We start from the raw sequence: 19,785 nt of genomic DNA, 5'->3' as shown, positions 1-19,785 counted from the left end.
ACAAGCAAACCTCATGTGGAGACATTTTGCTGGCCTTTCACCACAGTCAGACTGATAAATTGCTGCCTCTGTGCCTGTCTCCCTGGAGAGAGCCTCTTACCACTCTGGCAGGTCGAGAGGTGCCAGTGAATGCGAAACCAGCCACTGTTTCTACTGTTCTCATCCACTGCCTGCTCCCATGCCATGGGCAAGAAGCTGGCAGCACACAGGGTGCTGAGCAGGGGACGTGGGCAGGCTGGCTGGGGACTGTTGAGCTGTGGGAAGGAGGACAGTCTTTATTTGTGATGGATCTCTTGTAGGCAGTGTCATTTTGCAACTTGCCTGGGAGCCATCTAGGCACAGGTCCTACAGCTGATGGTCTGATACCCCAGGGACCATACTTTGCTTTTGCTTTCTTGTTATTTTTTTCTGTGCGCCACTTGAACTCAGATTGAATTCCTATTCTCAGCTTCCAGGTTGCTGTGCTCTCCTCCTGCCATCAGTCCCATCTTTAATGATGTGCTAGGGCTATAAATAATTGATGGGTGGGATCTCACCTATTGCTGTTTCCTGCAATTTGCATTCCTGGCATGTTCAGGTCTGTCTCAGCCCACAAAGCTGCAGGGGCTGTGAGAGAGAACATGGGGCAGAACCCTCTGAACTTCCACCTGTGCAGGTGAAGCACCTTCAGACCCACAGTGCTGGTGGGACCACAGCATTTCTTGTCTTTGTTTGTTATCTCTGATCTTTGACAGGCTTACGACAAACTGACAGTGTAAAGAGAGACCATGAGCCCAAATCAGCCACTGCTGCAGCCAACAGGGATGGATGGTGGATGCACTGATGGATTCCAGGCCAATAAATGCAAAACTGGGGGCTTTAGTTTGCATTTCACCCATGATGCTTAGGAACTAAAGATATCTTGCATGCTTTTCAGTTTAGACAGGACTTGCTTGCATTGCTTGTTGGGAATATGTGGTCTATTTATTAGGGTTGATTCTCCAGCGATGACCGTGTTCTGTCTTGGCCATGGAAAGATTGAGTGGAGCTGAGAAGGTTGATAAAGTCTGACATGGACAGAGAGCAGATGCCATGGAGAAGGAGCAGAAGTACATGGGACAGATTTGTGACCATCCTTTGCCTTTACTCCTTGACCATTTCCTGCCTGGAATAAAAACCTCAGGGCACTCAGTAAATATTAATATTTAATTTTATTCTCAGGAGGAAGATTACACAGAACCATCCTTACATGTCATTGGATATTCTACAGAATGTAGTATAAAAAAATATATATATATAAAAATACAGTTATATGACATAGCCAAGAGTACAGTTCTTATCATGTCTGCAAGTTAGACCTTCCTTAGGTCTTCTGCTCCTCTACATGCTCTACTAATGGTTTTTTGGATGACAGCAAAATGGCAGGGTGGCTTGTTCACTGTTAACTCATTCCTTGCATGGCAAAACCAAAGGAGGAGGAGGAGAAGTCCAAAGGGGACTAAAGGCACACAGAGGGTAATTGCTGCATGTTGCTTCCAGCAATAGGAGAGCTTTGCTGGCAAGTGAAGGAGGTGATATCTCTGCTGAAGTAAGCTACACTCACCTGAATTTGTTCCGTGGTGGGGACTATTGTCTGTGTGAGTCATGGAGGGAGATAGGGGAGATGTGAATCTTTATGGAGTATTGGATGGATTGGGGTGAGTCTGGGATGACTTGGTCACCTGCAATAGGCCAGGAGAGCCATGAACATACCATGGAAACCTTCAGTAAGCTGTAAATCTGATAAAATAATGGTCTTGAAAATAACTGAAAGGGACTTGTTTTTTGCAAGAATGAATGCTTTGCCATACAAGACTACCCAGGTCCACATAGAAGGGGTTAAACACCAAGGAAAGGCAGCAGGCAGGTGGATCTATCCCATAGTTAAACCACAGGGGTCTCCCAGTACTCCTTGCACAGAGATAGTGTTACACAGCATGGGATTTCTGTGGCTTTTCCATGCTGTCCATAGCCTCGTCTTATGGAAAGATCTGGTCTGAGAGCTTTGGGGATAGGGGTAAGTCCCTGTGCATGGCCCAAAGATTTGGTGTCAGGGAAAAATAGCTTCTGTCACTGTGCCTTTGTCATGACTTGGAGGGAGGCTCCTGGGGAAGGTGGGCTATGTTTGGAGCTGGGCAGCGTGAGCTAGCAATACCAGATGCAATCTCACCCTGTGGTCCCTTCCCCCAGCTCCCTAGCAAGCATTTCCTAAGAGTGAAAGCAAAGGGATGTGGGACCAAGTGAAAGGAATGATGTGGTTGGCTGGCAAATTTCCCAAGTGCGGCTGAGCATCATGGCTACTGCTTGCGAAAGTCCGGAGTCTGGAGCATATTAAAGGACAACAAAAAAAGAAAGCTGTGTCAGCAGGCAGTGCTTAGTCACTCATCTCTCCAGCTCAGGATCCAGAAATGTCCACCTCTCTGAGGAGCCTGTGTTCTTCTCCACCCAGTCCACGTAGTTGGAGACTTTGGTGTACACACCATACACTTGTTTGCTGCCGCACTCCTCCGGACCACCCCATGAGACCAGACCTTGGGCCACCCACCTCCGGGTTCCTGGGTCCTGAATGACAAAGGCTCCTCCGCTGTCTCCCAAGCAAGTGTCCTTCCCACCTTCATAGTAGCCGGCACAGAACATGTTCTCAGTCACGCTGTAGTTCCCCGAGCGGGACTCATAGCTGGTCTTGCACTCCGCATGCAGCACCACTGGGAGCTTGACATATTGCAGGATGTCAGACAGTGTCCTCATGCCTGAGCTGATGATCTCATCCACGGTGATGTTGGGATTGGAGATGCCCCAGCCAGCCACCAGCCCAAGTGTGTTGGGGTGAGGTCCTTCTAGCTCATGCTCAAACTGGGGCAGGCAGATGGGCATGACGTAGTTCCCCATGGTCACCTTTTCCTTCAGCTTGACCAGAGCGATGTCATGGTTGTAGTTCTGGATGTCAAAATCCTCATGGAGGATGATCCTCTCCACTGTCCGGTTGACAGCCTCCAACTTGTTCCTCACGTCATGAAGGGCCAGGTAGACAGTGACATGCTCCTTGGAAACGGGAATGACAGTCTTGTCTCGCCTCTGGGAGCGGAGCACGTGAGCGGCTGTCAGCACCCAGGAGTCTGAGAGCAGGGCCCCGCTGCCAAACCACTTGTCGTTGGGCACTCGGGACATGTCCTCCACCACTATCAGGGCCTGCCAGGGAAAGAAACCAGGCTCTGCATTTCGCCCACCGATGATGCGCTTGATGATCCCGGGCAGAGCACGAGCTGGCCGGCCACACACTGGGGACAGAATGGACAGGATTGTTACTCCAAGCACTCATCTAGGGCACAAATCTATAGACTTCCCTGTAGGTTATGCTACATGGCATGTTATTTTCAATACCAAATGCTTTCTTATGTGTTTTCTTTCCATAGTGGGGAGCTCTCTTTTGCTTCCTAAGGGTGCCTGCAGCTCCTTTTGTGCTTCCCTTGCCTAGTGGGACCATTTCTATTGGCCACAGTTTGGGAAAGGGAACAAGAAGAAATACTATCGCTCTTCCATGAGGATGTTGACTTGACCTTGTTCAACCTGCACAAAGCTATTCATAGACAAAAAGTTCAAACTGAAGCCTGCGTGAGTTGGCCAGTTTCTTCTGCAAAGCTGTACCAGAACTCCTGACTCTGAAGTTAGGCACAAATACATCAAAACGTGAGCCGGGATGAGACTTCAAGCCCTCTAAGTAGGATCAGGTCTTAGTCTTGATTTACACTTGTGTGATTTGTGCTCCAAATGCAGACCACGGTGCTACCAGACTCTTAACAGAAGGGGAAGTGGCAGAATCCTTCTGCTGTGTCAAAGATCTGATGGATACTATGATTTTTGCAGGGTGTGAGTTGCAGAGAAACAGGGCTGTAACTCAAAGAGCTGTTGTACAGTTTTGCTGGTAGGTGGGAAGATGGATAGCTGGATGGTGTGCCAGCCACAACTCTGCCCCATGCTCCTCTGCTGGGAGAGGAGGATGCTGAGCCTCACGGAAAGAGGGCCAGACCCCAGGGTAATGGGCTCAGGGCCAAGAGCTGGGGCAGGATCACCAGGAGCTGCTACTGTGGATTTGCTGTGGCTGCTGCTAGGAAAATTGAGACTGGAGGGAGTATGGGGAGTGTCTCCCTGTGTCTCACTCTCTTGCCTTTCCCAGCGCTGCAGGGAATGGAAAACGTGCTCCTGTCTCTCCACCCAGCCCAGCTGTTCTGCTGCACCCAAGCTGACAGCCGTCCTGGGGAGATGATTTTAGAGGAAGCACATCTAGCCAAATATTTATTCTATTAAATTACATATCAAAAATGCTGACCAGGCTGCAAATGCTCCCACTAATGGCAGAGGCAGGCATGCTGTGGCCTGGACGAGGAGCTTCTATTGATGGGGAGGTAGCGTGAGACAAGAAGGAAGATCTGAGGAGCAGCTGGCCAGCTGCTGCCTGCTCTTCCCCATCTCAGGAGAGCGTCACTGTCTCTCTGGGATTTTCCATTTTCCTGAAGCTTCTCTGACTTCTGTCACTAATCAAGAGGTCTGGAAATGGCCCACAAAAGCAGCTACAGCTCCAAAAGCTGTCCCTGCATGCTCCCAGCACAAATCATTTCAGGCTGAAATATCAAGGAGGGATGCAGGCAGCAGCCACTGAAACAAGAGCAGCCACAGCTCCACTCTCTGGAGAGCGGACACCCTGTGAGACCTGCCATGGGGCTGAGCCCTGCCACCACGTCCTGCCCTGCACCGCAGAGCCATCCCTATGCATCCGACCGCAGCCCGCATCCAGGGCAGCTGCCAGCCCCGCCTGCAGCCAGCTGCGGCCAGCCCTTGTCCCAAGGACTTTTGTTTAATCCCGAGCGGGCGCCTGGCCTGGAAACTTGCTGGCTGCAAACATTTCTGCCACTGCTCAAAGGCTTGGGGCTTTTGGCCTTGTGAAGTGGATGGGTTTTTCTGTAAGAGATGTGGAAATTGCTCCTGCATGGGAACACAATGCTTACGGGAGCCAGTGGCACCAGGCAGGTGATGGTCTGCCCTTGGTTTGAGGTGCCTCTGGTGATGCTGGGGGGTAAATGTACCCCAAATTGCTGAGGGTGCTGCTTCCCTGACTCCTGACACTATCACCCTCCTTGCCCAAAGTTGCAGTGGTCAGATATGTACAACCTATGACAATTGCCACCAGGAAGCTAAGGCCCTGCCCATGACCAGGGACTGAAGTCAGCCAGGCAGCCCCCTCCCATACATCCTTGCACCCCTCACCATGTACCCCCCATCCCCTTGTACCTGGTCGGCAGGACGGCAGCGTGGTGCCCAGCTCCTCATTCCTCCACAGCCCCGATGCATCACACGTGTAAATGGCTGGAAGAGAGCAGGGCTTAGCTGGGCTGTGCTCCAGCATGGAGGGCTTTTTGCAGTGAGATGCAGCCATGCCATCAAGATCCTCTGAACCCATTTCCCTTTCAAGCCTTCTGTGTTCCATTCCTTACTGGCAGCCCCGTCCCGGTATGACCACCTCTGTGTCACTGCCCTGAATCTATAGGGCTGTGCCTCGTCTGGGATCTGCTGTCCTGTTAGCTCTGCCAGTGCCCATTACATTAATGCGTGCCGGATACGGGGACCAGATGCATGAAGCTATGAGCAGGGAGGCAGGAATGTGTGGAACTCCTTTGACTTTCCATGCCGAGGAAGGAGGAGAAGGAAGGAGGGCTGGGATGTACATGCAACCCTGCTGCTGCCCAGGGCTGGGTCTGAAGGACGCAGAGAGCTGTGGTGCTGTGCAAAGCACCTCGTGGTGTCTCTGTTTGTGGACGAAGGGGACAAGCTGGCAGCTCATTCTGCCATAATCTCACTGCTCTTCTTTACCCTGTGCCCACCCATTCCACTCCCCCCGCTCACCGGTGCTGTTGGGGGCCATGTGGTAGTAGGGGTGCTGGCAGTGGTACTGGATGGCTGCGCGGTAGGTGGTGAGGTTGTTCCTGGAGAGGAAGGTGACAAAGCCATGCTCCAGCTCCGGCGGCGCTTGGCAGTCAGCAACTGAAAGCCAACACAGAATCAGGGTTGAGCCCTGCATCCATTCATGGGCTTTAGCATGGGTGGTGATCCTATAGGGTAGAGAGGGGTTCCATATTGCCCCCTACCCCATTCACTAGGGCAGTGTGAGGAGCGCAGCTCAGGTGGCTTCTTGGCTGGGCTTTCACCCCTCCTGAGGTGTTCTGAGTGCTTTCAGAGGGGAAGGAACCTGCACAGGCAGATGAGAGTTGTTGGAGAATGCTCTCGGAGTTTATCTCTGCATCCCTTATGAATGAGTAGGAAGAAGCAGGCAACGGTTCACCAATACCCTCCTCTGAGCACCAACCTTTGTTGGTAGCACAGCCCTGTCCCTCCTGCTCTGGGCCTGCTCAGCAGGCAGTGCATGGGCACTGGTAGCTCCAGCTGAGCATCCATGGCTCTTCTGCAATGACAGATAGAGGATGTGGGGAGCATGGCTTGGTTGGGACAGCAGATGTAGGGAAAACCAAACCCCATCATGCCTTGCCCAGCCTGTCCTCCTCTGTACCAGGCTTGTGCCACCCACCCAGGTCTCATCCTGTCTGGGATGTGCAGGTCTGTTAGGCCAAGGGGCTGAACAGGGGATGGATGACTTTGTAGGAAGCAGATCTAGTGGCTCAGGGACACATGAGCTGAGTGTGGTTGTGTGCCCGAGGATAGGAAGGGAGCTACCAGGCCTGGCTCTTCCCAGCATGATCCAGGCTCATGGGGACACACAATGATGCTCAGGATGAGTCACCTGTTTGGGTGAGATTCACCTGGTTCATGGTACAATGCTGTGGTTCATTGTTTAGCAGGATGACCTCCACCCCCACAGCTTCCCTCTGTGCCCAGGAGCACAGCATTGTGCTGTGGAGCCAGCACCTGCTGAACCTTTGTAAGGTGCTGGGGGATGCTGGGGCTTGCATCAAGGGGGAAATAGGTGTTGGAGGAACCGGTCTGGCTGGCATGTCTGCTGTGGCTGCAGGTCTGTGCCCTCTGACTCACACAATACATTCCTTCCCTGTGTGTCCTATGTGTCTGTGGCAGTTCTGATGCCTGGAAGAAGGGCTATTGCACAGTGGTGCTGTCCAACAGTGTCCTGCATTCTATCCAAAGGGAGAGGGAAGGCAGTTCATACCTTAAGCGTCCCCAGATTTTCACATTAGGAGAGGGGGCATTGAGCAACTCCTCCTCTCCAAGCCTTGAGTCCCTCTCCCAGCAGCCCCAATGCTTCTGGGATCCCTGAGTGCTCTTGAAGACACAGATGGGGTCAGACACCAGGAGCATCCCCTGCACCATTGCCAGGGCTCAGTGCTCCCATGCAGTCTCCCTGGACTGCTGGTGCAAAACCAGCCTCTCTTGCCTGAGGGAGAGCTGAAAGGATGCTCGGAGAGAGGAGAGGAAGGAGTGTTTCTTATTTGTGACACTTGTTCAGAGAGGAAGGGAACAGGAGTTTAAATGCAAACAAACCAACCATGTGCTGGGCCAGTGCTCCTCACACAACCACCAGCATGGAGGGGAGCAAAGCAGGGCTGAGGTATCCAAGGATGAGCTGTGAACCTGGGGCTGCTCAGGAACCTTCCCAAGGAGGGAGTCGACAGGGGACTTGGCTCCAAATTTCCCTTCTGGAGATGAAGTTAAGGAAGTGTAGTGTATGGGGGGGAGGGAGGGTGGGGGTTAGGAGTGCCATGCTGGTTAGACAAGCCACGGAGATGGAGCTGGCAGCACGGAGCAGAGCGGGGTGCGGAGGCAGGCTGCCCGTCCTGGTGGCATGGCCAGCACCAGCCTCACACGGCCACTTGCTCCGAGCTGGCTCTTCTGTCTGTCTGGTTGTCGGCTCTGTCTGCAGCTGCACCGAAAGCAGAGGGGAAGGAGGAGAGCAGAGAGAGAAAGCTTCATTAGTAGCTGAGCAGACAGAGGCATGCAGGAAACACAGCCCCCAAAACACCAGAAATCCATACTGTGTGCCCACAATGGGGAACCCAATGGAGAACCCAATGAGGATCCCAATGGGGGCCCTAATGAGAATCTAATGGGGACCAGCTTGGCTCCTTTGGAGCAACCTGGGGGCAGTGGCTGGGAGATGCTGCCACAGTGCTGGGCCGGGCTGTGGAGCTGGATGTGATCCACCTTGGCTGGGAAGGTTGCTATTTTCTGCATTTCTTTCTAAATTGTTTTGTGCCTCTCCCAGACGTTCCGGGGAGGTGGGAGGCACGGCAGTCTGAAGGTCTGGATTGTCCATTTAGGGGCTTCTTGGCTTTCCAGGAAAGCTGCAGAGATTTAGTGCAATGATTTATCTCACACAGGAAGGGACCAGTTCCAGCCTAACAATGCAGGTAATCAGTCCAACTTTCTCCAAAATTAATGCTTTTCTTGTTAAAGTATCTACCTTGTTTTGTTTTGTTTTGTTTTGTACAGTGCCAGCTTTTATGTGATCTCTGTCCAAACTGAATAAAATCAATGGGAAACTGGTGGTGAGAGGGTCCCTGATGGGCCAGAGGCATCAGTGACCCCATGCTCTGTAAGAAGCTCTTTCAGATATAAATCTATTCAGCAGGTCTGACAGCCTATTTTCCATTTCAAACAAGCAAAGGTGAATTAGAACTCCAGAAATGTACGCCTAAGGTAGGATTCATTATATCATTCAAATAAAAAGGGATCTGTGTAGAAGGGGAGGACTTGGATTCCACATTCCCTGAGAGTTCTGGAAGGCACTGAGACCTTCCCTGGGAGTGTTTGTTGCTTTTCTCCCTTATGGGCCAGCCCTGTGATGAAGTGCCTCACGGGGTGGGGGAGTGGGGGGGATGAGGGGCAGAAGTGTGCTGGGGAAAGGAAAGAGATGTTATCAGGTGTGTGAGCAGCACAGCTCCCTGCCCTGAGCTGAGAGAAGAGCTGGGTTAGATGGAAGAAGAGAAGATGCAAATCATCACTTGCTCTTTCAAGTGAACCTCTCTAATGGCCAGGGTCTTTGAAGTCCCCATTTGCAACTAAATTTGGTCCAGGACCCAGATTATCTCAGACTGTCTCAATTTGATCAGTCCCACCTCATGCAGGGACCCACCACCTCCCTCCCTCCTTCTGGAAGCAACCATTCTCAAAGAGGCATCTGAAGTAAGTCTGATGTGATCCATGCCCAAATTTTGTAGTTAAACTAGTGTTGAGGAAGCCTGCAAGGTGTTTTCTGGACAGGAAACAGATGTCCCATCTCACCCAACCCCTCCTCACAGGATTCATCCCCAAATTTGCCATCCTGCAAACTGCAGCAGAACCATCTCAGTGCTCTGCTCACTCAGCTCCCAAGAGCCAGGCTTGCTCTTTCCTTGACAGGAAAAGAGCGAAACTGGTCACAAATCAACTTATGAGTAATCTAAGGGAAAGGCACAAACCTCCTGCTTGTGGCATTTGGACCAAGCCCCATTGTGTTAGCCAAAAGAGCTTTGCAGTTACGTAGCTTCTCTGGCTGGGACTGAGTAAGGAGCTGTGCTCTGGCAGGGCAGCTCCATTCAGCATGAAATCTCAGCAGGAAAAGCACATGGATGGGGTGTGGGGGTGCCTCCTTACTTTTGCAGATGGGGATCTTGTTGCTCCATGTCCCATCCTTCAGACACTCGATCTGGAAGGAGTCACTTTCCAGGTTATCCTGTTCAGAAGACAGAAAAAAAAAAAAACCCACAAAAATCCCACAAAATAATGTATGAGACAAGAAAATGCTTCTCTCTATAAAAAGACAAATTCTTGTTGATTTAGTCAAGATATATCCAGACCCTCCTGAAAGAGGATTTTTCTAGTTAAACAATGGTAGAGGAGGCCAGGCTCCTTTCCTGCCCAGCTCCACCCCATCACCCCATACCTTCAGCACTTTGTAGCCAGTGTTGCAGCTGATGACGACCTGGTCTTTGAATGTGTACTTGGCTTGGGAAGGCTCAATTTTCCCATTGATTGGGGGTTGCACCAGTGGGCAAGGGTTTCCTTTGAATAAAGAAAAAAGAAAGCAGAAGGACAGTTAGCTGAGTAAGAGGTGTAAATGGAGAGTCGCAGTCCTGCCATCCAGCCCCCTTGGCTGCATCTGAGCATACTGCCCTTCCTTGCAATCTGGTCTCATTTTCAGGGACCATCTAGGGTAGGAAAAAAAAGTACTTTTAAGGGAGGGTTCCTTGTTATTTCATTTCTCTCTTCTTTTCATTTCCCTGTTCAGGAGGAAGATAATGGGCCACAAACTCATTATTTCCACCTGCAAGGTGCCCATTACCCAGGCTCAGCAAATGGAGGAAAACAGAGGGACTTACCAATTGCTGTATATGACAGCTTCCAGCCCCTGTTCTCGCCTGAGTTGTCGCTATGGAAGAGGATCTGCACGCTGTTGGTTTGGGTTTCAATGCGTCCTGGGGACTTCTCTCCACAGAAAGGGCCAAACTCCCTCTGGCCTGCTTTGATCTGCCAAGAGAAAGAAGGGCGAGTGGCATGAGGAGCTTTCATCCCCTCAGACTTTGATCTCATTTCCAATGGGCTCCACTGAACATGAGACTCTTACTGGCTTCATCAGACCCATTTAGACAGGGAAAATATTGGTCTCATCAGTAACTGAGGGTATGACAGCAGGGCAGGGGGAGTGTGCAGAGCCCAGCTCACCTTGATGTAATCATAGGGACAGGTCACCTCGGGGTGGTCTTCCACATCAAAGCTATCCTCAAAGCTGAGGGTGATGAAGAAGCCATCCTCTAGCTCAATGCGGTACAGGCAGTCCGAGCTCTTGGGGTAGGGACTTGGGAAGTCAGCACTGCTGACCACTCCGCTCCTCTGGGTGTAGAGGTTATCACTGCACTCCACTGCAATGCAACCACAGTCCCATCAGCACCCCATCAGCTGCCCCACACCTGGCCATGCTGGGGATGAATGGCATTCAGCCTGTGCCAATGCACCTCCACTATTTCTAAGAAGAACTTCTTCCTCATATCCAACCCGAACCTCTCCTGGTCCCTATGCCCATGCTGAGCTGGGGCAGTACCTTTGCAGGTCCTGTTGTCAGAGTGCAGGATGTAGCCGAAGCGGCAGGAGCAGTAGTACCCGCCAATGTAGTTATGGCAGTAGTGGTCACACGCCAACTCCTCATCACTCTTCTCCAGGCACTCATCCACATCTGGGTTGGGTAGCAGGGAGACAGCAAAGAAAGGAGGTCAGCCCACAGCCCCCTTATACCAACTATGTCCTGAAGTTTTAACACTCCCTTACCCACAGCCGTATAATGTGCATCAAATCCAGTGAAGCGCTCCTCATTGGAGAAGTCGGACCTGAAGGTGAGCCCCATATAGGGCCCCGGGGACAGGATGACTTGCTGCCCAGGAGCCTGCTCGGTGTCTGTCGTCTCCCTGCCACAGAAGGTTGCCAGCTCCTGGTCCTCTGCTTCGATCTGGGGCAGAAGGGCTGGGTTAGTGTGGCTCACATGAAAGGCATGGGGAATAACACATCCCTGGTGCTGGCCACCTCTCTACATTCTCTATGGCATGTTCAAGACTGTAGAGCGTGCAGTGTTTGAGGTCAGGCTGCACTTGTGCTGGCTCTCAGCAATGACTGCAGTAAAGCAATTAAAGAGTTTCTGTGAAAGGAGTGGAGCTCTCCCACTTGTTCTGCCCTATGAAGCAGACACAGCAACCTGGATGCAGAGGATGTGAGGAAGAGGGTGTCTGAGAGAGGAAGAGGATGCGGGCAGGCACTGGGGAAAGGAGGGTGTGAAAGTCACCTTCTTCCCCTTCCCAAGAACCTGCGTCTTTGGCAGCACCTGTGTGAGGGATGGAAGGTGTTGGGACCCCTGAGGAGCCCCCAGCCCAGTGATGTCCTCACCACCCATGTGCTGTGGTCCACGTGGCTGCAGGAGGGGACCAAGGGGCCAGTGTGCCTACCATCATCACAGTGTGCTCACACTGTGCACCACTTTACAGCCGTATCCATGCCTTGAAGCACTGCAATCTTTATGGAAAACCCTTCTATTTCCCCAGAAGCCCCATCCTTTCCATTTCCCTAACAATTTCCCAAGGACCATTTCAGTCCTGACTCAGTCTCCTCTTCCCTCAGACCCGCTCCTGCTCTCTGTCCCTATTCCCAGCACCCCAAGAGATCTGAATATGAATAACCCTTCTGCAGAGGAATGCGAGCCCCTCTGCACCATGCCAGCCTGCTGTGCTCGTGCCAAGCACACACTATTGAGGCTGGGGTGAAGCGTGCAGCTCAGGGTCCCATGGGCACACTGTGATCTCACCCCCTACCCTCCACCCCCAGTCACATGGCTCCTGAGAGGTGGCATCCACCTGTGGCTGTCCCAGACCTTTGGAATGTACCAGTATGGGGCAAAAAGGGAAATTTCCCAGGGAGGAAACTTGCTCACACCAGGGAAAGACAACATGGAAATGGCAGCTCAGCATGCCTTGACATTGCCTCCAGATATTTTCCATCCTCTCATATGAGCCAGAGCGGGCCAGAAAAGAGAGAGACTTTCCGATGATAAATTTTGAGAATTTGGAGAGAAAGCATGTGTCCCGCAATGGGACAAAAACCCAATTGAATTTTGTGTGTGTGTGTGTGTGTGTGTGTGTGTGTGTGTGTGTGTGTGAAATAGTTTAAAAAAAAAAAAAGGAAAACAAGTAATTTGGGGTCCATCTGGTTTCAATCGCTTTGAAATATACTGTGGTGCTTTAGAATCCCAAATAAAGGGTGTTTTGAAATGAAACATCACTGCGGACTGAAAAATGGAAGTGCCATCTCCAATAGCAAGCAAACCCTGCTCTGAGGATGCTGCGAAAAGTGGTCCTGTCCCCAAAGCCTGCTGCAGTGTTTTATTGCAGAGCTGCTTTGGCTGCAGGAGAGCAGCAGGGGCGGCTGCTTCCAGCCAGCTCCTCATCACCTCCGCAGGGACATGCGGGGAAATGTCCCCTGTGTCCATGTCCCCACCGGCAGACTCTCCCAGCTCGGGGCCTCGCTGGAAGTATCTGCATCCCCTTATCAGTGACGGGTCCCATGCCCCAGGACGCAGTGAGCAAGGGCGGCCCTGCAGTGGTAAACTAAACAGAGGGGTCATCCCCCCTGGTTAATAGTTGCTGCTTCTGCTGAGGACTGTATACTTTTTCGTAGATCATTTACATCCCGCGAGCAGCCTGGTAATTAAATCCCAGTTGTTTGTTTGGAGTTTCTCCCTCTCGGGTCACGATGTCGACGTTTTCACTAGAGAAGATGTGTCCCTGAGGGAAATATCAATTGCCGAGAAGAAATTCCCTATAAAAATACGCTGAAAGAAGCCTGCTTTGAAAAATAAAATACGGTGACACTTAAATTTCCCCGCAGCACTGCCTCCTGCCAGCTTTGCTATCTCTGCTCCCCTTGATATGGTGCCTGTCCCCACAGATGGAGGAGTCCCTACCCCATCTGTGGCTCTGTCCCCATGGATTCAGGATGGAGCTGGCACTGGGACACCGACCCAACAAACACGCTAATGCTGGCTGCACCCCATGCAGTATGGACCGGGGCACCAGGCATTGGTCAAAGAAGAGCAACGATGGCCCAGAGCTGCCTCCTGCAGCGGGTGGGTGAACAAAGTGTTCCCAGCACCATGGGGAATGTGGTTCAGTGTCTGCCACCGGAAAAGAGCACGGAGCCGGCAATACGGAAACACGGCCGCCAGCCCCCAGCCCTCCAGGAATGTGCTAATTGGAGCAATGAGGGCAAAGCTTTTTGCTGGTAATATATATCCATGGCTCATTAGGCCGAGGAATTGCAGTGCTGGGCTGAAGACACTGGGAACATGACAGGGAGGAGGTGCTCGGAGGCAGGGAAGGGCATGGAAGGGCCCCTGCAGAGCTGCCTTGCAGCCAGAGCCCATGAAAGGAGGCAACACCCAGGTTTTGTGTGGAACGACTGATGCTGTGCTGTGGTGCCCAGGATGGGGTGTGCAGAAGTGCTCGGGTGTGCTGGAGCAGTGTGCAGGGAGCAGGGTGACTGCTGCCACTCTCTCATCTCCTTACTGGTGTTCCCCTTCACCATCCCTGCAGGCACAAACAAGCCCCCTGCCCTGCGAGCATTTCTCTAGGAGCCACGTTCTTTTTATATAAATATACATACCCACATGCACATGTATGTGTATATGTATATAAATCAACAGCTATTGTTTTAATTAGCCATTGTTTCAGGGCTCTGGAAACTGTTCCCTTCCAAAGACCACCCTGGAGGCAGGGATCTGTGCATGCCTACAGCTTGGCGCACCCCGGGATGACTTTCTGCACTGCTGAGAGCCGGGCAGCTGGGGAACTGATGGGGGTAACAACCACTGCATGGCATCTGGACTGGGTCCCCACCTTGTACTCGGAGGTCTTATAGTGGGGAAGATGGTGGAGATCCTGATGTATAGCCCATTAAAGTTACACACTGACACAGTCTGCCCAGGGAGGTGGTGGGATCACCATCCCTGGAGGAGTTGAGGAGCCGTGGAGATGTGGCACTGAGGGACGTGGTTATGGGCACGGTGGGGATGGGTTGGGGTTGGACTTGGTGATCTTAGAGGTCTTTCACAACCTTAATGATTCTATGGTTCTGTGAGCCTCTTTGCTGGGGGCTGGCAGAGTATTTCAGAGACATCTATTTGTGTTGGGTCTCTAATTGTATTCAACAGGCACACAATGCTGGCCTCTGACAAAGGGAGGGCTGCTGCTGTTTTTGCATCTTGCACTGATTCAGGGACAGGACGTGCAGCCCCAAGGAGGAAAAGGGCCTTGGAGTTGTTTGTTGCTCTCCTTTTGTTTTCTGTGCTGGTGTTTCAGCAGCGTAAAGATTGGAGCTCTGCGCAGCGGAGCAGCTTACGGATCACCTGTAATCCATCCAGACGGACGGTTTTGAGTGCTTTCAGCACTTTTCATCTGTAATTCTCCATGAGCTGAGCTACAGCCCAGAGCAAATTTATACAGCTGAGATCTAAATCCCCGTGAAAAATGCCGCCTTCTTATGGAAATCCAGCGGCAGGGAAAGCTGTGATGCCAAGTTGGCACCATGGCCAAATAACAGGGAGGCTTTTGAAAAAGGAAAAATGAGCAGGGGGTGAAAGGTGGGAGGGGGAGTAAAGCTTAGAATGGGGAAACTTTCCAAGAAATCCACTCCTTAAGCTTACTGGGTTTTTAGAGCAATATATCTCTATATATGTCCCTAGCCCTTGTGCTTGGAGAAGATCCAGGAGAAGCAGAAAGAACTAATCAAACCTCAATGAGAGCTGTTAGTAGCAGAATGAGTGCCAGCACAAAGGGGAAATTAAAGCAGCAAACACATCCAAGAGGAAAAAAAAATGCAAATGTTTGCTTTGTCTTAAGGCAGGAATAAAATAATAATTTCAAGTAGCTGGCACCTAGCACTGAGTGCTTCCAGACCTGGTGCAACCTCCACCTGCTTCTGTGTGGAGGGGCAGGGTGAGGCATGTGCTGGGCAATGGGTAAGGCATGGTCAGCCCTAAAATGCAGGAAGCACCTGCTTGCTACAGCTGGCCTGCCTGAAAACACCACACCTGGCCAAACTCAAAGACACTGAGAACCCACTTTTGTCCTGGAGGTGCAGAGCCTGGTTAGGAGGGGTATACACTTACTGTATGAGTAATATTCTATAGACCCTCACTTGCATACTTCAGATCTAATCTTTATTTTTGATTCCCTTGGGTGTTCCAAGAGCCTGCAAGAAGCACCCACAGTCATGGTATTGTCAAGGGTGCCCAATTTGGGCACATGCCCAACATCAGATGAGCACAGGCTGAGGGTTTTGCCATTTAATCAGCACATAAGTGTGAGAATCCCACCAGGTCCAGTGAGAACTGAGTCCCTGAATACTTTTAGAAATCTGGCCCTTTGTGGCTGAGCTCTGACTCTCGTGTCCCACCCACTAGTTAGCTCAATGGATGTTGTCAGCTTATCCTGCTCAATTTCTCTGCTTAATACACAGGGAAAAAAACCTTGTTCCCACCTTTCCAAGCACTATTCACTCCCAGCAGGCCATAAACATCTCCCATCTGCTCCTCCATGCATCCACTTATACCACAGCTCACCTTCACGTAATCATATTCACAGAGGTAGGATGACTCCAAGTCAAAATGCATGAAGTACAGCTTGATTTTAAACCCCTCAGGCACGGAGATGTTCCATGTCACTTCTGAGTCGCTGGGATAGGAATCAGGGAAGTTTGGAGAGCGGATCTCCCCAAACATGTCAGTCAGCTCAACAGCATCCACCACTCCGAGCAGCCAGGCACACAAGGACCAGGCCAGGGGGTACCTGGAAAGCACATGAAGAAACCCAATGAAACCTTGGCCATCCCAAGGCACCACCACAGCAGTAGGTGTGGCCTGCAGGAGCTCCATGCTTTTCCCTTCTGGAAGCAGCAGCCGCCAGCTCCACATCTCCAAAATAACGGCACACCAACAGGGAAATCTTCATTTAGTTGAAGAGCAAACATGAGGGTGCTTATTAAATAATGATGCTTTTTGAATCAGTTTAATGAAAGCATCATGGCAATAACTACTAAGTACTGTTATTACCGCTTAGCCTCGCCCTGCCAAATTGGGATCATTGACTCTCAACAAACAACACACTCCTTTGCAGCTGAGCAAGTATGGACCACAGCCCCAGAAGCATAATGCAGAATGCAGTTTCTCAATATTTCTCTTCTCTTCCTCTTCCTCTTCCTCTTCCTCTTCCTCTTCCTCTTCCCTTCCCTCTTTTTTCTATTTCGAGTACCACTCATCCCAAATGAAGAAGGATACAGTAACTAAGATCCATAGAAATCTTTCATTATCAAGCTCAGATTTAAAAAAGTCTGATCCAAAAGATTTTGTCCCAGCTACCAACTCTGCCTGTGCCTAAGGAGGGCACAAAGGATCAAGAGGACAAGTCAACCCGCTATAGTCCAGCTGACTGTAAATCTGAAGCTGCCTTGAAACTTGAGAAAGAACGTGAACATACACAGAGTTCTCTGTGCAAAGAGTCAGCAAATCCGTTCCCATTCTGGGAGTTCAAACTCCAAAGCCCATGCCATTACATGGGATCCAAACAGAGGAGAGACCATCCCCTCTTTATGTCCAGTGGAGCACTCAGAGGAGACGTGCAGGAAATTAGAAGCATTTGAGAAAATTTCCGTTTTCTAAAATAGGTACTAAGGCCTGGCAAAGGCTTGTAGGTGTGTACTACGTTTTCTGGAACTACCCACACGTGCATGCACACACAGTTTCAAAATCAAGGCTTGATTTAGGTATGCCAATAAGAAAATGGAAGCTCTGTAAGTGGATTATTTTTAACCTATGTTCTTTCAAAACCAGGGCAGTGGTTTTCTGGGGCTCATGGGTGTAGTGCCATCACTCTCCTGGGCTCCTGGGTACAAAGCGAAGTCAATGGTCTCTGAGAAATCCACTTTGATTTTTCTTTTGGAGTGAGGTTGAACATGCCTTTTTCTGACAGCTCGTCCGAAACCACAAAAGTGCACGAAGGAAAATCTGCTTCTCCCTTGCTCGGGGTGCACGCACTGGGGCCGGATGCTAGGTGGGCGCAAAGGGGCATCACTCCCTCGGTTTGAACGCCGACTTCCCTCCAGCGGGGCAACTCGGCCGAGCCCAGGCTCCATCCCCGTGCCAGCAGAAGCCGTACCCCAGGCGGTGTGACCCCACGCGGTGTGACACCCCACGCGGTGTGACACCCCAGGCGGTGTGACTCCCCGCGCCCCGCAGCCCCCTCCCGGCCGCGCGGGTGCGGAGCCGTGTCCCGCCCGCCTGGGGAAGCGGTTCCGCGCTCGGCAGCGCTGCTCCCGGCGGCACTCACCTCATCCTGCCGCAGGGAGAGCTCCCGGTGCGGGCTGGGCGGCAGGGACGGCTCCTTCCCCGCTCTCTGCTGTCCGCCTTATCGCTGTCCGGAGGTTTGTGAGCGTGTGCGCGCCTATGTGTGTGTGTCTGGGGTTGTCTGGCATTTTCCATGCAGGTCACGCCTTCCCCTGCCTGCAACCGTTCCCCACATCCCTGCACGCACACACGGACCTGCCTGTATTGAAGCCGTCCTCTCTCCCTCTTCTCTCCCTCTCCCTCTCCCTCTCCCTCTCCCTCTCCCTCTCTCTCTCCTCTCCCTCTCCTCTCCTCTCCTCTCCTCTCCTCTCCTCTCCTCTCCTCTCCTCTCCTCTCCTCTCCTCTCCTCTCCTCTCCTCTCCTCTCCTCTCCTCTCCTCTCCTCTCCTCTCCTCTCCTCTCCTCTCCTCTCCTCTCCTCTCCTCTCCTCTCCTCTCCTCTCCTCTCCTCTCCTCTCCTCTCCTCTCCTCTCCTCTCCTCTCCTCTCCTCTCCTCTCCTCTCCTCTCCTCTCCTCTCCTCTCCTCTCCTCTCCTCTCCTCTCCTCTCCTCTCTCCCTCTTTTTGTCTTTCCCAGTCTCCAGAGTTTTGTGTGTGTGTGTGTGTGTGCTCATGCACATTGTGTGTTGTTTTTTACTCTCTCTCTTGTTCCTCTCCAGGCTGCCTCGCCAGATGGCAAAAATTTGCCTCTCAATAGCGATGCAGCCTCCAGCAAAAACAGAAGGCAAGAACGTGTGAAAAATAAAAAAAAACCTGAAGGGCTGTGGGGATGGAGCTGCAGCCGGGATCCGCGCTCAGGACCCGATTTCGGCTCCTGTGCTTGGGACCGCAGTGCGGCTTCCAGGAAACTTTCTGGTTGCGGAAGTCGGTCAAAGCTGGGAGCTCTGAGCTCGTTTGCAATTCCCGCAAAGCTTGGGAATTGCTGGAGACTGCACTTTGTCCCCAGGCGAAAGAGCAGCGTCGGATGCGGACTCTGCTCGGGGCAATAACTTTGCACTCTGGAGCTGCAGGCTTGGAGCCCAGCTCTGCGCTGCAAGGCGAAGACCTGCATGCTCCCACCGAGGAATAGGAGTTGGTCCATTCTCTGCTCCAGGAGCCCCAACCCCTTGTCCAGGAACGATGCTTCAGGACATAAAGAGCTCAACCTGAAGAGCGGTTGGAGCTGTTGACCAACTTCAGCTTGAGCTGGTTAATGCAAACCCCGCAGACATCCCCTGGCAAGCACGGGTACATATGCAGCATGTTACAATGCACAAACAAGAAGCTGAAGGAGAGCTGGGGCACCGCTCTGCCAGCTCCCAGCCCTCCCAGTCTCTGCCATTACACAGGCAATGGAAATTCCAGTTCCCCAGACCCACAGCCCCTCCAGCAATGGCAAGCTGGGAGAGAAGAGGTCCAGGGGGGGAAATAAAGAGATTTTCCATTTCTTGCCTTTGTGCTCCTGGGGCTGACAGTTCCTTGGCTTTCGGTGCAGAAAACACTTTCTTGCTCTTGTGGGTCACTGCTTCTGCACTGGAGAAGAAATGGTGTTTAGGAGACTCAGTCGAGTAAAATAGAAAGGTATGAATGGAAAAGAACTAGAAACACAGCAGAGAGCTCCGGGCAAAACAGGGAGCTCAGCCTGCCGATATTTGCATCTCTATTTGGGAAGATCTAACAGCTCATCACTGTACGAACACCAGCTCTCACTCAAGCCAACACACCCAGGCAAGCTGATCAGACTAATTAATAGCTCCGCAATGTGTCATGTGCAGGGCTTTATTTTTGCATGGGAGCGTGCTCTTGTCTGAACACATTGCGGTCTATTTTTTCCCTGCCTGTTCTGCGGGGTGGGTCCTCTATGCACTCGTTTTTCCACGACAACTTCTGTAGCTTTTTGGAACAGCTCCTGTAATT

General features: G+C 51.7%; 2 protein-coding genes across 6 annotated transcripts in view; both read right to left on the bottom strand.

Annotated features, from left to right (window-relative positions):
• Positions 1-19,785, bottom strand: part of TFRC (transferrin receptor) — a 118,328-nt gene that overhangs the window by 65,160 nt on the left and 33,383 nt on the right. The window lies entirely within an intron of this gene.
• MASP1 (MBL associated serine protease 1) lies at positions 1,990-18,108 on the bottom strand. Of its 5 annotated transcripts, XM_065747953.1 has the most exons (11): positions 17,877-18,108; positions 16,115-16,340; positions 11,281-11,458; positions 11,057-11,188; positions 10,681-10,877; positions 10,338-10,485; positions 9,902-10,020; positions 9,613-9,691; positions 5,917-6,054; positions 5,305-5,379; positions 1,990-3,296 (listed from the first exon to the last, which is right to left on the bottom strand). In XM_065747953.1, exons 1-11 carry the CDS (start codon positions 18,026-18,028, stop codon positions 2,401-2,403), a joined length of 2,340 nt encoding a protein of 779 aa, XP_065604025.1. In that variant the 5' UTR covers positions 18,029-18,108; the 3' UTR covers positions 1,990-2,400. The 5 variants fall into 5 exon arrangements, with proteins under 5 accessions (XP_065604025.1, XP_065604026.1, XP_065604029.1 ...); XM_065747954.1 differs by lacking the exon at positions 5,305-5,379; XM_065747957.1 differs by lacking the exons at positions 1,990-3,296; positions 5,305-5,379; positions 5,917-6,054 and adding an exon at positions 6,573-6,808.

Source organism: Cyrtonyx montezumae, unplaced genomic scaffold (genome assembly GCF_038088225.1).
Source record: "Cyrtonyx montezumae isolate F1298 unplaced genomic scaffold, pur_monq_1.0 scaffold_5, whole genome shotgun sequence".
Classification (NCBI taxonomy): domain Eukaryota; kingdom Metazoa; phylum Chordata; class Aves; order Galliformes; family Odontophoridae; genus Cyrtonyx; species Cyrtonyx montezumae.
The sequence above is the reverse complement of the archived record's forward strand: the minus strand, read 5'-3'. Positions and strand labels throughout refer to the sequence as shown.